Raw genomic sequence first — 19640 nt, 5'->3', positions numbered from 1 at the left:
TGTTTCCTGTCTGATTCGATCTTTAATCACAGTTTAATCTCCAATGAAAATTATCCAAATTCTAGCGTTAACACACATCAGCACAAAAGAGAATATTTACAGGAAACTGTGAGGAGACAGAAGGAATTCACTTCAGGGCCATGAAACGTTTGGGCATCGTTACCATGTGCTCGGTAACGCAGTGAAACTCGTATTGAGGGGCTTGAGGAGTTTCATGCCATTAAACACTATTTGTATGCATTCAAACTTTTATCGGTAATTAAATGATTTATTTAGCTTTGCAAATGGTACAATGAAACGTTGCACTATGAATAGCTGTTTCATGCATCTCGTTTCATCAAGTTACTTATTTTATAAACTATGTAGTGAAACTAGGCATTGAGACTGACCTTAAATGAGAAAAAAATCAGTATTGGATATATTATAGATGTCTCCGTTTCGTCAATGATTGGCCAATTTGCACCACAAATCAAACATTCAATGACCACAGATGGCTTGAGATGAGTAAGATCTAATATCGCACACTTGTCTACAAGGTCCATAGATTCATTTTCTTTTCTGTAGGAAAAACAGCAACACCCATGTCGCTCGAGCCCTAGGGAGACCTAGGCAGCGAAACAGCCGGCCACCGCCACTACCCCTCCCTCCCTCCCTCTCCTCGCCTTGCCGCCACCTGAGCGGCTCGTTGGCCAGCTTGTGTGACAGCAAGGACAGCGGTGGCAGGGCCTTCCTCAGTGAGGCCGCGACCCTAAAGGGCAGGGGAGGCGCAGCAGGTTAGGGGCTGACCCTCGGCTGATACTGGAGGTAGCTGGCGACGGAAGAAGGGGACGGTAGGATCCGAGGTCGCAGCGCATGGATCCATCACCCTTGCAGCTGGTTCTGGTCATAAAGCTAGAGGAGCAAGCGGAAGTAGGCGACGAATAGGCTCACCGGGGGTAGGTTCACGCGGCCCCTGAGCTACCCTTTGACACCCATGGCGTGATCGCCCTTGGTGCTGTGGAGGGTGTCCTTACCGAAACAGCCAGCCACCGCTACTACGCCTCCCTCCCTCCCCTCGCCTCGCCGCCACCTGAACGACTCGCTGGCCAGCTTGTGCGACAGCATTGACAGCGGTGGCAGGGCCTTCCTTAGGGAGGCCACGACCCCAAAGGGCAGAGGAGGCACAACAGGTTAGCGGCCGGCTCTCAGCTAATGTTGGAGGAAGCCGACGGTGGAAGAAGGGGACGGCCAGATCCAGGGTCGCAGCGCATGGATCCATCACCCTTGCAGTTGGATCTGGTCATAAAGCTAGAGGGGCAAGCGAAAGTAGGCGATGGATAGGCTCACCGGGGGTAGGTTCACGCGGCCACCGAGCTACCCTTTGACACCCATGGCGCGGTCGCCCTCCGTGCTGTGGAGGGTGTCGTCAGCAGTGCAGACGAGTCCGGGCGCTAGTCCGTTCCACAGGTCGGTAACGGTGACCAGCTTGCATTGCACGACGAAACTGCAGTCGGAGCAGCCAGGAGCAAATTAAGCAGATGTTTGCAATCGAATCGATAAATTGTAATAGCTTGGCCGATCTCCAACGGCTACGACTGAGTCAGACGTCACGGGTTAGGGTTGCAAGAATATATATATTACCGTAGCAATGCTATAATCAAGACTAATTTGTTCACGTCAGGAAACCCCTGATTTATTCATTATTATTTCTCACATATGCCGTACAATACAGGTTATCACAAGGCAGTGAAATCAAAAATTACAAACAAACATAAAGTGTATAAAATCGTACGGTACAATAATTTGAACGATACAGGGGAATTCATCTCTTTTTTGCGCGGAAAATTCATCTAATAAGGGGTAAAATAGGATGAGGCAAGCTTCATGAGACATCTGCATAATTGTTTGACACAACCGGTCGAACCGCAATCGGGATCCTAACATAGTGAGCACCTCCATCGTACCATGCTAGGCTCCCAAACAAGTAGCCGCCTTGGACCTTACGTGCCATGCTAAAAGTGACCTTGAAGCTCAGCTTCTTCTTGCCTTGTCTGAATCTCAGAAGAGATGGCTCTACTGATATATGCACACCAGGAGGAGGTTGCACAACAGCCTTGTATACAACATCAGCTTGGCCAACATTTGTCAGTGTTCTTAGCACAGTTGCCGATGCTTTTAAGTTTGGAACTGCAATTGATGGGAGGTTCAGATATTGGTATTCACAGCTTGTGTTGGTATACTCACAATCCAGGGCTACGTAGTCTTTTGGGTTGATATCATATGCTAGGCCAGGATCAGCAGCTCTGTTTGGATCAATGAAGCCACCACCAAAATCGAATGGATCTGCTATCTTCTGAGGTAGCCCATTAGCCAATATTGGGAGACCATACATTTCGTTGCTTGCTGGTGGTCAATGTTGGAATTAAGGAAACAAATTAGTGACACATTATATGCTTGATGGGAAGCATTTTCTATGAAGATAAATCACCTGTAGTCACCATTGCTGATTTGATAATAGCGGGAGACCAATCCGGATGCAATGCTTTGAGTAATGCAGCTACACCTGACACATGTGGGCATGCCATCGAGGTTCCTGACATGAACATGTATGAATCTCCTACTGCTGCCAGGATATTAGCTCCAGGAGCTGCAATGTCAGGCTATTGCATTGGAAAAGTATATGTCAGGTAAGGTAATCTCCAACAGAAAATAAATAACTCAATGAATTAATAGATAATAGTCTTAAAGTTACAATATGGAATATATACATATATATTTATATGTGTGTGTCTGATTAAATTATGCACCTTGACACAGTTCACTGCATTGTGTCAGTCATAGGACATTCCTCAATGCTCTGTACTAGTAGTGGAACTAATCACTACTAATCTAGACTATTTATTTTTTCTAATCTAACGAATCAAATCTATTTATAGTACCGCATCAGCTACTATTAGTAGAATATTTTTTCTACCAGTAAAAAATGAAAATCAACAATCGACATTATTCTATCAATGACAATATTGAATACTGTTAGCAGAGAGTAAGGTAGTCAAAGTCTATCAATAAGTGTCTTCTCGGACTTTACCTAGAGTTTCTCTGAAAGAGGCCTTGCTATATCTTTCCTGTCTTTCAATAATTTTAATTCACGCTCTTCCTAAATTTTTGGTTTTCAGTGGTTAGCAGAGATTATCTTAGTCTTTCCTAAATATATTTGGTGAGAAACACCTGCGAGTCTTCTGGCTAAGCAAAATAAGGTGATGGACAAGCTGGCTAAGATTCGAAGCGTATCACGACCTCTGTCAATAAGTTTCGATATGGGAGTCCCTTCCTCTCAAAACCAGCTAGTCGGTGTAGGTTCGAAGCCTCACCTGTCTGCTAATAAGTCCTAATATTGGAGCCCTTCCTCACATAACATTTTTTTGTTTAAAATGTATTTGGTGGAAATTAATGCTAGCTTAATGTTGCTGGTTCATCTACTTTGTATGCACTAGCCCTCAAAAAGAAGTTATAGTTCCAAATTAAGTTGAAATCGTGTAACAGAAATACAACATAACATAGCTAGGTGAAAGACTAATTAGGAGTATATTGATACTGACGTCCTGGACCTGGAAATGCATCAAATTAAAGTAAGCACCTTGAGGAATTCTGGCAAAAGTGGGCTAGGTCCTCTGGAGGAGAAGGTTGAGATTTTTGGCGCGAGCACTTCATCTCCAATCCAAGTACGAGCTGGGGCCACCTTAACTACCAGTCCTTTGGTTGCATCAACAGATGATAATAATATCTGATTCGCAACTTCAAAGTCTACCAAAACACAGGGCATGCTGCCACAACCTTGTTGGACACCATCCAGCAGATCAAAAGCGTACGTGGCAAAAATAATTCCCTTCGCTCCAGCCTCCTTTAGAGCATTTATATCAGCACCCATTGTGTATGTTGGTGAAGTTGAGCTCACAGTGGCCGGACTGTAGCAAAGCACAATCTTCCCTGCAGCAAGAGTTACATTTAACACTTCCAGAGTTCCAAATTGGCACCTGCATGCACAAACGTTATAGTTCAAGCAGGACAGCATATATACAAGAACGATTAATATAGCATAGGACGCATATGATGGCTTGTTTATTGGTTGATGACAAGAAAATTAATGTTGACCGTACCTAGACCAATAGACCTGATACCAGCTGTTATCGTCCCACCCAGTGAACAACGATTGACCCTGTGATTAATTATTGATGACGACAAGGAGTCAGTAAAATCATCGTACCTGCACCCAGCAATTATCGATCGCTTGCATGCATGCATGCTTACTCGGAAAGAACAGCCAGGAGGAAGGTAACATACCACAAATTTGATGGTGCTGTTGGCAACTGTGATAACAGTGGGAAATGCTCGGTCCATTGAGGCTGAAGCAACTGATATGCCCCAGGGAGATGCATTCTTAACAGTCCTAGGAGCAGGGCCTTCATTCCCCGCCGAGAAGACTACAGTTATACCATTATTCACGGCGTGGAGGCTACCATAGTACTCAATGAAGGCTCCTCCAAGAGAAAGGGAGAGCACATCTACGCCATCAAGTATGGCATGGTCAATTGCTTGCAGCACGGCTGTTATGTCACAACCCCCTTGTCTGTTTTGTCGCTTCCAGCAGGCCTTGTATACGGCAATCCGCGCGCGGGGCGCAGTGCCTCTAGCATAACCGGCAGCAAGCCCATTAAAGCTAATGTTTGGCACTAGAGCGCCGGCTGCGGTGGATGCCACATGTGTTCCATGACCTTCTATATCTCTGGCCGACCGATAATTTCTCTCAAGATCCTTTGCCGTTAGATGTTTGTCATACCATCGAGCTCCGATGATCTTTCGGTTACACTGGTCAGATGTGAAATTTTGTCCAGCTTGACAAATGCCTTTCCACTTAGAAGGGACAGGACCTAGGCCGTTATCACTAAAGCTTTTAGACTCTGGCCAGATACCTGACACAAAACAGAAAAATTGCACGAATCATCTCTCATCTCTATTCGCTGATGTGACTTTACGTTTTACCAATTTAACCATCATATTGTTGTAGCCTAGCAGTTGCCACAAGTTATTTATGCTGCTAACTGCTATTTTGGCGTTGGTATCCCCATTTCATAAATAGTCTTTGGATTAAGAAAACAATTAATAATGAAATTACGTTTGGAAAGAATATCATGTGAAAGCGTACATTTATAACTCAAACATGAACATAGATAAAGTTCTGCTAGTACAGAATGAATAACCAGTATTACAAACTTCTCGTAGAAAACACCAGCAAAAACAATAATACAATCTACCGGCTACTTTTCTCATTAAAAGTTCTTGCTCATAGGAACCCTGTCTTGTTCACGTTCAAAAAGGAAAATCTACTAGCTACTGTATGCCAGCTGCATGAGGTATATTCAAACTTGAGAAATTTTTCGGTGCATGATAATATCTGCATTATCGAATTTTTAGCGTAAAACGTCAATTAAAACCTCTAGGTAATTACCACCTTAAAATACCATTTTTTATACTAGAAAATACAGGACCTTCAGATACATTTTCTATAATGATAAAAAAAATCCTTTTCAATACAGGTATTCCGTACTCTCTTCTCTGTTTACCAATAGAACATCAGACCGTCTTAAATATTGCATATGTGTGATTTCCGTAGTGTACACTCACCATATTCAATCTTAAGTGAGTAAATGAGTTACCTGTGTCGATTATTCCAATGATGACGCCATCTCCATGCTTTGCATCATGGAGCAGACCAGTTGGTTTCATGTAGTCTAATCCAAGAAAATCCTGGCTATGAGTGGTATGTAATGGGTGCACAGTACTGAGTTTTATGCTGCGTACCTCCGGTAACTCTGCACAATGACATGAAGCATTAACATGACATGAAACATTATGGTTGAAAATTACGTGATAGATGTACATCTTTGGTATGTATTGTTTATGATGTTTTTTTCTTCTTGAAATGAAGTAGGAGCTCTGCTATTTCATTAAGTAAATTAAGAGTGTTTTGGTAAAAAAAAAAACAGATCTTGCCATGTCTCCAGTTCACCATTTATCTTATTAGTACGTAGTCTCCTGTATAGAAAGTTAGAAACCAAGATGTTTTCATTTTATTATGATTGTTTGCTCGAACTATAACATTTCGATGTTAAAATCAGTCTTAGATGCTTCCTCGGTCAAATATATAATATTTTGAGACATAAGTTGTAATACATCTATTGTTATCATACCAAAATTACCGCAAAATATGACTTAGTATATAGGGAGGAAAAAAAAAGACAAAGCATCGATCAGGGAGGAAGTGAATCGTCTTTAATTAGTACTAGGTTGTCAAATGAGTTGATGAACAGCAATTTATGGGTTGAGTGATCCAGTGAAACAACTTGAGGCAGTAAAATAGACATTTTTAATGATATACTGCTCCACATTCGGTGGTTTCTTAGGATTGATATGCGTATGCAAGAATGCTTGCATGTAGTGCATATGTCACAAAAGATTTGACAAGAAAAACCACCAAAATTATCCATGCACTACTCACCTGAAAGCTGCTGTGCCTGGGATTCTGTGAGCTTAGCAGCGAACCCAGAGAAGCCATGCCTATAGCTGTAAATAATCGACTCAATTGCTTCTTCCTTGCTGCAAATATTACTTATGGTTAATTTTGTCATAGAGATGAATTGTATATTGTATGTAATAGCAACTGATGCTTAGAGGTTTTATGACCTAATCGTTTTGAAGGAAAAAACAAAGAATTGAATTCCTACGGATTGGATTACTTTGAGAGGCGTTCGATTGGTTTGTAGAAAGGAAGGAAGGAAAAACCAAAGAATGTTTTCGTATTCCTATGAGTTGTAGAGAAAAAGACATAGAAAAAAATACCCATCCACTTAAACCTCTTGAAAATTTCATATAAATTGATGTTGCCTACATATTTCTATTGCTCTACTTTTACTATTCCTATGGATTAAAATTCTTTCAAACCAAATATGTCCTTAGAGTACTTGACATTTCAGACATCTTCATAGCTTCACCTCATATTATACTTTATAAATACAACATATATTTAAAATATAACACAACCGTGTGAAACTGTTTTTACATGACAAATCTAATAGTACCTTTTTCACATATTAAATCCTATTTTTTTTAGTTTTTAATGATTTACGATTTTAAGATTGAATGTATATATATGTATCTAGAACATTTTTCTTATTTCGGAACAAAGGAAGCATATCATTTTTGTTTACCTTCCTAAGATGGTGGTTAGCATATCATGGTGTGATGCTGTTGTTTTCTCGGGATCGTCATGCTGCTTTGGTCCTAAATACACCACGTACAGCTGCTCCCATTCACAAAATTAGTTATAAATTAACAAGCAAGCAATCAATGTAAACTAGCTTTTCATATTTTCATGACAAAATAACTCCTAAGCACATACAGTAGCACACTAATATACAATTCCTGCATTTTTTTATTTGACGCTGCATATTCGCATGTCTACATTTGATAATTCATCTTATTCAAAAACTTATATAACTATTAAATATATTTTATGGTTTAATTTATTATTGTAGGAACTTTTAGCATGACTTATAATTTTGTATTTTTGGATAAAATTGTTAAATAATATGAAAGGTCAAAAGTAGATCTCAAAGTGAACGGCGTGAAATAAAAAAACTTAGAGGGAGTCACATATATACAGAAAATCAGTTGTGCAATTGTAGGGTCGTGGGTATATGGTTCTGTCCACCAGTGTTTAAATCCAAATACCCATGAATATATTCAGGTGAACATACTTTTCATAGTTATAGTGAAGCTAAGAATTCACTATTACTTAATCTAATTGAACATGTGTCAGGAATACTTTTCTTCTAGGTGTTGAAGTACGGTACATTAGTGTTGCAACGAATACTTGGACCCAACAAGACAAAATCGGAACAAGAACACATGAATAACCCAAAATAATATTAAAGGTCTAGGGTATTATAGTGTAGCCTAGGTACGGTGGTGTGGTTAAAATATTCAGATCCAAAAATAAGAGATAACGATGTTTATTTTTAAAGTTAAAAATAAAATATTTTTAAAAATAAAAGAAATCCATTTTTGCATGTGTATTTACACAATTGATTGGGGCTTAAACATTGAAAACGGAGAGTACCTTTTTCGATTCATTTTGTTGAGCTACCACGTAGAGTCTTTGCAGTGGAAGCAGGAGTGCAAGAAGGACGATGGCCATGGCTGCTGTTTGAGGCAGCCGACGCATTATGCTAACAGATCCAGCCATGGCTACCGAGCTTGTATGATTGTCCAAGAGATCTGATAGTATTCATAACTCTGGCACGTACTTATAGATTCTTTTTACCATATGGCCAATCATTTTTTCTCCATAAAAGGGCCAAGTCGTACATGCATGCTAAAAATTCTCTTTTGGACAATGACTGAACCGTATACGTGTGTGCTTCTATATATCGATCTGAAAAGTCTTCTTGTACAATTTCTTGTTGATTTCCCTATAGATGATCGTTGTTGAGGTCAAATATAATGCTAGCTGTCCCGAAAGACGAGAATAAAAATATCGGAGAAATGTATGCTAAATTAATCGCATTTTTTCTCTTCATTATCGCATGGGAAAGAAATATATATATGTGTGTGAAACATGGCACGCAGGTCATGCATTAACTGTTTATAAGCAAAACCATATATCCCAGTAAGGAAAGATAGGCAGATGTAAAGAATATTCCGGACAAGAAAATACGGAAAATGATTAAGCAATATATAATTCAAAATAAATACTCCAATAGCTTTTATTATTTGTCAATGTTGATTTTTTTATCATTTGTGTTATTCAAAATTTTGTAAAAATATGCAAAATAAATTAATAATGCTTCAACTCTATTTAGTAATAAATCAAATCATAACATAATAATTAATAATTGCATAATTTTTTAAAAAAGACGGTTGGTCGAACATAAAACCAAAAGCTAATGGTGTCAAATAAGAAAAGTGGATGTTGGGTGTTTTACCTATTTGCAAAAAACTTTCATATGCATTTTTTTACAAAATATTGAAAACAAATTTTACGTACAAAACATCATTAACTATTTGCATCAAATAGTATTTGGCGGTAACCTGTGGTAACTGGGTTCGGAAGTGCCGTTTTCGTGGTAATGCAAACACTGGTTTATTTAGCAGCCGGCCGGCCGGCCTGTTTTCTTTTTTGGCCAACATGTTCCTAGAAACAAAAAAAAAAATCTAGGAATTACAATCCTCTGATCATATAGTTCGTATGAAGATGAAATCATTTTGGAGAAATTTATTGAAAATCTCTACATTAAGTTGACAATGAACAGTTCAAATACCATATGAATTTTAGTAAATTGTAATATTAATTCCATTTGGGGCCTATAGAGTACAAAATTCAAAACAAAATAAAGAAATGTTCAAAATAACTATTTGCTGCACGTGTGCATACAGGCATTCCGGCAATAATTTGTTTGAATTTTCGTGGTAGAGTAGTTGTGAGGAATGAGCCATAAAAAAACTAGGATATATATGCGTAGAATCCAGTATATAATATTATATTTGAAAGAGACCCTTGTCTAACATCATGTACAGGTGGGTTCATTTTAACGAAATTTTGTTAGATAACTGTACAAGAATTTTATTTTCAACAGTTCAAATGCCCTTGAAATTTCGGTAAATTCCCCTGTATATGTTACAGTTGGGGCCTTTATACACACTCCCTTCATATTTTAATAGCTGAAATCATTAACTTTTTTTACATATTTGAACATTCATGTTATTAATAAAATTATATAAATATAATTTTTGTTGGGATTAGATTTATAACTAAATATATTTTATATATAACTTATATGTACTTCTGTATATTTGTATGTATTTTTGAGTATGATGAATGATTAAGCATGCATGTACTCCCTCTGTTTTTTTAATTGACGTAGTTGACTTTTTAATTTAAGTTTGAGCCTTTGTCTTATTCAAAAATTTTATCTAAATATATAAAATTATAAATCATATTTAAAAATACTTTATTAATAAATCAAATCATAACAGAATAATCGATAATTTTATAAATATTTTGAATAAAATGTATGGTCAAACATATATAAAAAAGTCAATGATGTCAACTAAAACAACAGAGTGAATAATAAAAGTCAATGACATCATTTATTAAATAACGGAAGGAATATGTACTTACCTCAACTATGAGTTCAGCTGAAAAACAAACAAATGTGAAAATAATTATGTACTTACCTCAACTAGGTATGTATTTGTCCATATGCGGTATCACGCGTACGTTTAGCAGTGGGGACACAGAAAAGTACGCAATTTGACACGTTATAAACGGTAGAATTGAATGAAGTTATGTTTGGCCAGACTTGACTGTTTACATAAACGAATTTCCATGAGATATTTCAAGGTAGTAAAATTAACTTCTTGACCATGACTTCTTGATGATCTTGTATTTCTCAAGAGTGCACAAATTAATCTGCCTATACCTCCTATCAGTAATTAGCTGGTATGTAGTTAGATTATTATTATGTGTAAAACCGCAGACCAACATATGGTTGGAGAATTTCATATCATGGCATTCATATTTTGTCGGTACAACAAGCGAATTGCTTTCAACTACCTACTACTTCTAGAAATAGAAACGAGCTTTTGAAATGTCAAAACACGATGCCGACAAAAGTCTAAACCTCGGTTTGTTTGTATACATATTGTGCATACTGTATTTTATACTCACTTCATCCCTAAATGTTTGATGCCATTGACTTTTTAAAACACGTTTGACTATTTGTCTTATTCAAAAATTTACATAATTATTTATTATTTTTATATCATTTCATTTATTGTGAAATGCATATATATAGTTTTATATATTGCATAAAAAATTAAATAAAACGAAAAGTCAAATATGTGTCAAAAAATCAATGGCATCAAACATTTAGAGACGGAGGTAGTACAAAACTATGTTGATCGATATACATCGCTGTGTAATTTGAATACACCAAGATCAAATAATATGTTAGATTTTTTTATCTCTTATTAGTGTGATAATTTATAGCCTTAATTATAGAGTAAACCCGGTGACTCTTTTTCCTCCTATTCTAATAATGTACATGGAATAATTTATAGACTTTTGACCTCTGTACTGGAAAATGACTACAAAGCCAATTACTATTCTGTGACATGAATGAGTTACGAGTTCTAGAGTAACGTCAGAATACTGGACTTTTGGACAAAATTAAGGGGAGAAGGTGGATGGTCCCACTACCTGCTATAGGATTTTATGACATGTTTAGAGGACAATAATTTACGAGAAGCATACTTAGGGGAGATAGACACTAGGTCAGAGATCAGTCTTGTTTAGAGTGTTAAAGAAATTTTGGGTGGTCACCAGAAGTATACCTCTCGGGTGCCGGCCAGGACAGATCACCCAGCCGCCCACCCCTGTGAATCGATCACCGGATGAGGAAGGATGGGGTCAGATCGCCAATCCTTCAGTACGAGCTTCAATGACTACAGGCCAAATTAACAATATTGTTTGGGACTATATTACGTAACTGATCCTACTTTAAACGTTAACGGTATATTTAACTCTATTTTTTCCACTTTATAGACTTGACCCTGGTTTTTAAAATTGAAGCGGTCGGCTGACCCTAGTCCGTTAAGTGAGCACTATGTTAAATGATACATGAATGGACGTTTTTACCCTTGCATATTTGATACTACTTTGTAAATATTTATTGCACATTTGGCCAATTTTTGTACATCTGTACCTTGTAACAAATAATTTAAAAACAAAGTTGTAGATTTTATCAAAATCTCTATCCAGAAGAATTTTAAAAACAAAAATATTATTTTTAAATAAGTATTTTCTTATCTGTAACGGGTCGTAACTACCGACCGTTACCGTTACAGATAAGGTTAGTTCCTGTAACGAGCAATAATTATGACCCATTTCAGATAAGGTTAGTTAGAGCAAGTTCAATAGTATAGCCAACTACTAGCTCCAATTCATCTATAGCCATCCTAATAGTCAATACATACAATAGTTAGCTACAAAACATCAATACATGGTCCCACATGTCATACACATATTTTGTCTTGGAGCCCATGTGCAGCTGGCTACAATTTAGTAGCCCACCTCTCTTCTCTCCCTCCTTTTATCTCTTTAAAATATGCTTATAGTTGGCTTATAGCTACTATTGTATCTGCTCTTATCCGTAACGGTTCGTCCTACTACACCCGTTATTGATATGTTCTTATCTATAGCGGTCCATAACTAAGACCCGTTACAGATAAGGATAGTTATCCATAACGGTTATCCTGCAACACCCGTTACCGATACGTTCTCGTCCGTAACAGGTCATGGTTTTATCTCGTTACCGATCATCCGTAACAGTCCATAAGTACGACCCATTATAGACAACCTTATATCTGTAATGGGTCATTCCTAGCAAGCATATTTGAAAGGGGCTATTGCATAACTAACCCCATTTTGGGACCCAACTACGCATTTGACCCCATTTTTTTTCTCTTTGCAGATTTGACCCTGTTTTTCAAAATTGAAGGCGCCGTTTGACCGCGAAGTTACTCTATCGTCAATTGGAAGTGGAAAAAAAATTTTAAAAAGAAAAGACACGCAAAAAGACCAAAATACCCCCTCTCAAACCCTAAACCCTATCTCTCTCACACTCTTTGACCGACAGCCCAATAGTAGCAAGCATAGGCGAAAACGGCGGCGGCCGGCCGGGCAGGGTGCGAGTGGAGTGGGTGGCGGACGGTGAGGCGGCGGTGGGTGCGCGCATGGCGGGGAGGGCCAACGCGGCGGTGCAGGCCAGCACGCGGCCGGCGAGGCGGCGGCGGGCCAGCGCGCACCCGACAGGGCAGCGGTGGGCTAGGGAGCGGCTGGCAGGGCGATGGCGGGCCAGCGCGGCCGTGGGGAGGCTGCAGCCAGTCGGAGGCCGACGACAGCCTTTGGAGGCAGTGGGCGGCTGTGGCGGCGGCGACCATCGGGATCGAACTGGCAGCCGGCGTGGAATGGTTTCCTCCTTGTACCCTTTATCCAGTGTTGTTGTTTGATATTCATGATGTGTAGTAGAATGTTGTTGAATGCTATCTGAACAACTTGCTATTCATGTGAACTAATGTTGAATGCACTGTTGAATGGTGTTGAATGCTATAGAATGTGTTGTATATATTCATGTGAACTAATGTTGCTATCTGAACTAAATGGGTTAGTCGTCATTCCCGTATGACATATTTCCGGTAGAGATCGCTGAACTTGAAGCATATAGTTTCATTTTTTTTGTTTGAGAAGGGTGAGATTTTCGAACTAAACAATGCATGTAATGGTTATCTAGCAATTCTATTTCACTGTTTTCACATCATTCCACTATTTGTCAATATTCATCTCCCATTAGTAATCTATTTGCTTAGTAGAGATCAGAATATTCATATGTTTGCTTATAAGAGATCACATTGCTATAATTTGTAGGTCCAATCAAAGTAATATAACAATTGATGTTAGAGTAAGGTCCTATTTCAGTTTGCCAGATGGGGGACCAAAGACTTATTGCTGAAGTAGGCATTTGATAACAACAATTGACATTGAAAACTACACTTTGCTGCAATTAGTTGATTTCATAGGATCTGAAATTGTGTGGGGCTCTAAGCAATATATTTCTTTATGATATGCTGTTGAGGATGGCGAAATAGAGATAAGAAGTGATCGAAAACTAAAAGAATCATTGGCCAGCAACTACACTCTTGGGGTAGTGCATATGGAAGCACAAAGTCATAATATTTCAGGCCCATTGCAATGTTCACCCACAAAAAGAAGGATCCATCCTACTGTCAGAAAAAGTGTTGAACAAGAGAGTAGTAGCATTCCTCTCATATCTTTGCACCCTACTTCTGATGGCACACAAATCACAGAAAAAATGGCAACCCCACTACCCCCACAAAAATCCAAGCCAACCAAAAAGTCTAAGAACAAAGGAGTCCATGATGAGGAAAAATCTTAGGACACTGGGTCACTGCTGGCTCTAAGTGATAGCAGCTATGACACTGAGTTGGCATCCTCTTCTGACTCAGATTGTGATGAGCCTGATTGTTCCGACTCTGATGCAAGCTATGCACCTGATGATATTGATGATGAGAGTGATGTTGATGTTATTGCTGACTTTTCATATGATGCTGATGATCCTTGTATTGATGTAAATGTGGTCTTCCCAGATGTGGATCAATGCAAATCAGCAGTTACTCAACATGCCATCTTGGGTGGTTATCTCTTTAAAATTGTGAAGAAAAGCAAATCACATTTTAGGGCACATTGTAAGCTAAAAGAGGAGACCAACTGTAAGTGGATTTTTTATGCCTCCACTAGCAAGAAGTATGTGGGGTGCAAAGTATGTGTCATGATTTGAATTAATTTGTTCTTGCATGTTTTTACACAAAGTTCTTACATGTTATTCCATTGTTGTGTAGGTGAAGGTGAATGGTCCACTAGACACTTGTGGCTCTGAAAATAAGTGTGGTGTCACAATGGCGTCACAGAGTTGGATTGCTGATAGAGTGGTGGACATGTTGAAGGACAAACCAACAATGATACCTAAAGAGTTGCAAGAAAGGATCAAAACGACATACAAGCTAGATGTCCCATATCACAGGGTTTTCACGGGTAAAGAGAAGGCCTTGGACATGTTATATGGCAAGTTATGAGCTGATCCCAGCTTATAAAGCTACCTTTCTTGCAACTCTTCCTAGAAGCATTGTTGAGTTAGACACAGAAGAAGACAATGAGAATGTGTGCTTCATAAAATTCTTTGTTGCCCTTAAGCCATGCATTGATGGGTTCATAGAAGGATGTCGCCCCTATATTGCTATGGACTCAACCCATTTGACAGGAAGGGCTAGAGATCAGTTGGCAGCTGCTGTTTCTATTGATGGCCAAAATAAACTGTTTCTAGTGGCATATGGGGTGATTGAGACGGAGTCCAGATATAGTTGGACATGGTTTGTTCTAAACTTGAAGAAAGCCATAGGCACTCCTCCAGGGTTGGTCATCAGCACAGATGCAGGTCAGTTAGAATATGTGCTCTCTTTCTTGCAACTTTTGATCACATTGCGATGTAATAGAGTACTAATACACTTGTCATTTTGATGTTACAGGCAAAGGGATAGAGACTGCCGTTGATCTTGTGTACCCAGGAGTTGAGCATCGGGAATGTATGAGGCATCTTTGGAAAAACATGAAGAAGTTCCATGGGACTTTATTTGCTCAACACATGTGGTCTGCTGCCTTGAGCAAGTCCAGGCCACACTCGCCAGATAGGATTCGGATGGGGTTCGGATTCTCCGGAGGAACCCTTCTTGCTTGTTTAGCCGCGTCACGCTTCTCACACTCTAGATCCGGATTTTTATCCCGCATGTGCGTGTTTGTCTCCTGCACTAGAGTTTGTTTCTTCTATAAGCGAACGGTCCAGAGTTTCATCACGAAGTCATCATTAATTACCTTGTAATTACTACCTTTACCAGTACTTAGGTTAGATTAGAGGTGTTCGTTACATCTTATTCGTGATGTGTTCTTAACGTATACATGTTGAGCAATGGTTTTATGTTTCCGCATTTATTATTAGGAAAAATCACAGGACAGACAAGCCGACTATGTCTGAAATGGCTGACCAACAGCCATAGCCGTCCTCGCCCACTAGTGCAACCACATCAGGTCGGAACCGTAGGTCGCAGAACAAACTTCCTGAGACCAAGTACACCATCACCGAGATCGATGGGACTGGAACACCCACAACACCTAAAATCGCGGCGAAGAAATTTGCTAGTATTTGCGGCATTCTTGGCCGGCGGTACTTTAGCATAATCCACAAACACATGGACCAGGTGACTCCAGCGGAGAAAAATGAAGCCTGGGAAAGGTTCAAGGGATGTTATGACTTCCCCGAAGAAGCTGAGAGGGCCCTGAAGGAAAGCGCGATTCAGAAGATGGGTACGGCTTGGAAGAACCTGAAGTATAAGCTACACTCTGAGTACGTGCTCAACCCCAACAACCCAACCCCATTTTATGAGTACCCGCACATCACACCCAAAGTTTGGGAAGAATTTAAGCAATTGAAGAGCATGCCAGAGTTCCAAGCCATTAGTTCGGCTCACAAGGAGCTGCAAGCTAGGAATGGGAGGATACATAGGGAGAATGGACCAATGGTGCAGGGAGGACGAGGCCGCCCGAGAGTCTAACATCCCGTCTCCTTTTGTCGACATCCTGGATGAGCGCGCAAGAAATTGGGCACGAGCACATGGAAAATCCAGTGCCGATGGGATGGTTTACTTCCCGAACCCCACAGATGCCCAAGTCTACCAACACCTAGTGAGTTTGCAATTTGATTAACATCACATCCTCATAGACATGTGTCGTCCAACTCCTATTATCTTACCAAACTTGTCTTGTGTAGGTTGCTCTAGTTACGGACCTAGAGTACTCGCCAAGCGAAGTCCAATCTAAGCGGAAGGAGGATGACCTACTCACCAAAGCGCTTGGAAACCCTGAGCATCGAGGCCGCACAAGAGGAATTGGTTCGACCATTCCTTGGAAAATTGGCCTCGCTCAGTATAGCTTGCAGTACAAGAAAAGGAAAGTAAGCAAGACGGACAAGGAAATCCGCTTAAAGGAGCAAGTACGATAGGAGTTGCGGGAGGAATTTAGTCAAGAGCTTAATGCAAAGATGGTTGAGGTCGAGGCAAGGATAAGACATCAACTTGAACAGATACAGATGGTCATAGTTGACGAACCACCTCCCGCCGTTGTAGAAGAAGTATGCCCTTCACAGCGGAGAAGCAGCTGCGCGTTAGCAGAAGTTGGGGACGTAGCTCTTGCGGTGCCAGCCGTAGTTGATCACATTGAAGTAAGTAACGACCTATTCGAAACTTGATCATTTTTCAATATGTACATACATCCTTACATTAAATACATGATTTCAATGCACGCAGGATATCGTCATGTGCATCTTACCAGTAAGAGTGACACCCACCTGGTGCTGTGATGCTACGGATGGCCAAGCGTAAAAGCCAACTGAAACCACGAAGGTACACGACACAGACTTGGTTGCTGGACACGCAAAGGTCCAAGTCGACATGGTTAAAGACGACTGGCTGACATGGCCGTTACAAATCCCTCCCAATGACGAGATCATGACACTAGGGGCGGCTCGTGGGAGTTTCATCCAATGGCCCAAGGATATAATAAGCCGTCGCTAAGCCTAATGCTCCATCTCGCCCGTTACCTTCAGCTCCCACCGCTGTACAACAACTGCAGACACAAGCCGCTGTGGAAGCTAACATTGAATTTGGCCCTACATCCGTGGCCGACTGTCGTAAGGAAACGTAGGCTCAGTCGTCGCCTCCAATCGTTAGCTCCCAAGAAGCTTAACATTGACATTGTAGTGACCAATCCACATCAATTCAAGTTAGGCATGCCTTTGGTTGCAGACAGCGTCCTTAGCAAAATGGGGCCTTACTCCTGACAACTACATGTGTACTACATGGAGAGGACTAATGCATCAAGGAAAAAGAAAGATGCATCCATAGTCATGTACCATGGTCCTAGGACATTCCTGTTGTCGCCCGCATACTTCATAGTGGGATTTGACGATTTATGCGACCCTTTTCGACAACGTGCGATCGACACAGGGTTGTTGAAGTGCTACTCCTTGTAAGTATCGATACCCTTAGTACAGATTAATTCTGTGAGTACAATGCACCGTACAATGCTAATTGTAGCTTCTTCAATTTTAGGTTATGTTGGAAAGAGTCCCGACGGACAAGAAGCCAAGTCGGCTTTCTAGACCCTCAGCAGATTAATGACACTTAGTTGAACAATGCTTTGGAAGCGGTTGTCGAATATCTTAAAAACTGCTTGTGGGCACACCAAGACAAAGACTTCATCGTGTATGCATACAATCAACGGTAAGTAATCCATCCATAGTTAGAAACTATTTCAAAACATATATTCTCGATTCCTAACCAAAAAATACATTACGAACGCAGATATCATTGGATTTTGGTGTGCATTGTCCCTAAATGGAATAGGGTTTACTACCTCAACTCTCAAAAGAGTCACAAGTACAACATCTCCTCTAACCTCTGCCTTCGACTCTGCATGGGACCAGTGTGTGTCCTAAAAGGGGGCAAGCATCAAGGAGGAAAAGCAAACCTACACCACCACCTTCACTTCCCTATCCAACAACAGGTTGGTGACACGTGTGGTTTCCACATGTGCCACCACATGCGAAATCTTATTATGGAGGTGAAAAATTTAGATCTTGAGGTTTGTGTAATGTTTCATTACTACGGGTTTACTTATAGTATTCTAACCACGTTATGCAACTTTCTAATATTTCATTGACATCTCTATTACAGGCAAATATAAATAATATTTCCCCCCACAACTTCGGCAATATTAGAGAAGAATTAGCTTCCTTCTTGCTTTCGGAAGTTGTATAACAAAAGGAACTTTTCATGCCACTTCGATGCCGTCCTAAACAATTTCCCCTCTAGCTTGTGGTGTAAAGCTAAACAATTTTTCTAAGTAGCTATGTGTGCTAGAAAGTATAACAATTTTCATTCCCTGTAGCTTGTGGTGCAAAGCTAACAATTTTTTAGTACCTTTCAGTTAACTATGTGCTTTACAAATATTTGCTATTAACATGTTGTACATCATGTGTTCTTGTATATATTTACATGATGATTGCTGACGAAGTACAATAGTTGCAGTGCACAAATATTGGTATATATCTATATTGCTCACCAAATACAACTGTTGTGACCAAATATTTGTATTTATCTCTTCTGGGATTATATATTTATGCGTGTATTCCAGAGGGCATGGCTAGCAATTCAGAGGCTTGCCGAAATACAATTTTTTTTGTATTTTATTATCGGTGACGGGTCGTAATAAAAACGCATCATTATTGCATTATTTGTGACGGGCTTAGAACCTATCGGTAACGGGCTATAATTTCAGCCCGTCAAAGATAAGTTCATGTCCGTCCTACAAAATCGCCTGGATACCTATCGGTGTCGAGCTATAAAATGTGCCCATCACAGATGACTAGTATCTTTGACGGGCTCTATTTCAAGCCCGTCACGGATACGTTATCCGTGATGGGCTGTAACGCCTTCTGTGACGGACCTACTTTGAGGACCGTCAAAGGTGCCTACGATTCGTGACGGGATTTTGCCCGTCCATAGTGTATTGGCCTCATCAGTGACCTCTCAACACTGACCATGCCAGCGTCCATCACCAAAAGGCCTTTAGGCCCGTCACAGATGTCGGGTTCCAGTGTAGTGAACGCTTTCAAGATGGCGCCTTCACCACAACCTTGTTGGTTCTAGCAGACCTTGTATACAGCAATCCGTGCACGGGGCGCGACGCCCCTTGTGTAACCGGTAGTGAACCCATGGAAGCTAACGTTTGGAACTAGAGCACCGGCTGCAGTGGATGCCACATGTGTTCCATGGCCTGTTGCATCCCTAGCCGATAGATACTTGCCCTCAAGATCCTTTGCCATTAGATGTTTATCATACCATCGAGCTCCGATGAT

At 40.2% G+C, this 19640-nt stretch overlaps 1 protein-coding gene across 1 annotated transcript; it reads right to left on the bottom strand.

The window, feature by feature from the left end:
* Window positions 1-1800: 1800 nt before the first annotated feature.
* Window positions 1801-8281, bottom strand: LOC102703301 (subtilisin-like protease SBT3.8). Its single transcript, XM_006653061.2, has 9 exons — window positions 8156-8281; window positions 7245-7336; window positions 6536-6633; window positions 5694-5849; window positions 4321-4949; window positions 4137-4195; window positions 3617-4013; window positions 2468-2639; window positions 1801-2382 (listed from the first exon to the last, which is right to left on the bottom strand). Exons 1-9 carry the CDS (start codon window positions 8279-8281, stop codon window positions 1862-1864), a joined length of 2250 nt encoding a protein of 749 aa, XP_006653124.1. The 3' UTR covers window positions 1801-1861.
* Between the last annotated feature and the right edge of the window lie 11359 nt (window positions 8282-19640).

The sequence above is a fragment of the Oryza brachyantha genome, chromosome 4, assembly GCF_000231095.2.
Source record: "Oryza brachyantha chromosome 4, ObraRS2, whole genome shotgun sequence".
NCBI lineage: Eukaryota > Viridiplantae > Streptophyta > Magnoliopsida > Poales > Poaceae > Oryza > Oryza brachyantha.
This window is presented reverse-complemented; position numbering and strand designations above follow the sequence as displayed.

What these genes read in the sequence shown, in the direction of transcription:
- LOC102703301 (XM_006653061.2), bottom strand. Translation starts at nt 8,281, where the DNA reads ATGGCTGGATCTGTTAGCATAATGCGTCGGCTGCCTCAAACAGCAGCC. An exon ending in AACAAAATGAATCGAAAAAG is followed by an intron (nt 7,337 to 8,155) that starts GTACTCTCCGTT and finishes GAATGGGAGCAG; the next exon opens with CTGTACGTGGTGTATTTAGG. An exon ending in CTAACCACCATCTTAGGAAG is followed by an intron (nt 6,634 to 7,244) that starts GTAAACAAAAAT and finishes TAATATTTGCAG; the next exon opens with CAAGGAAGAAGCAATTGAGT.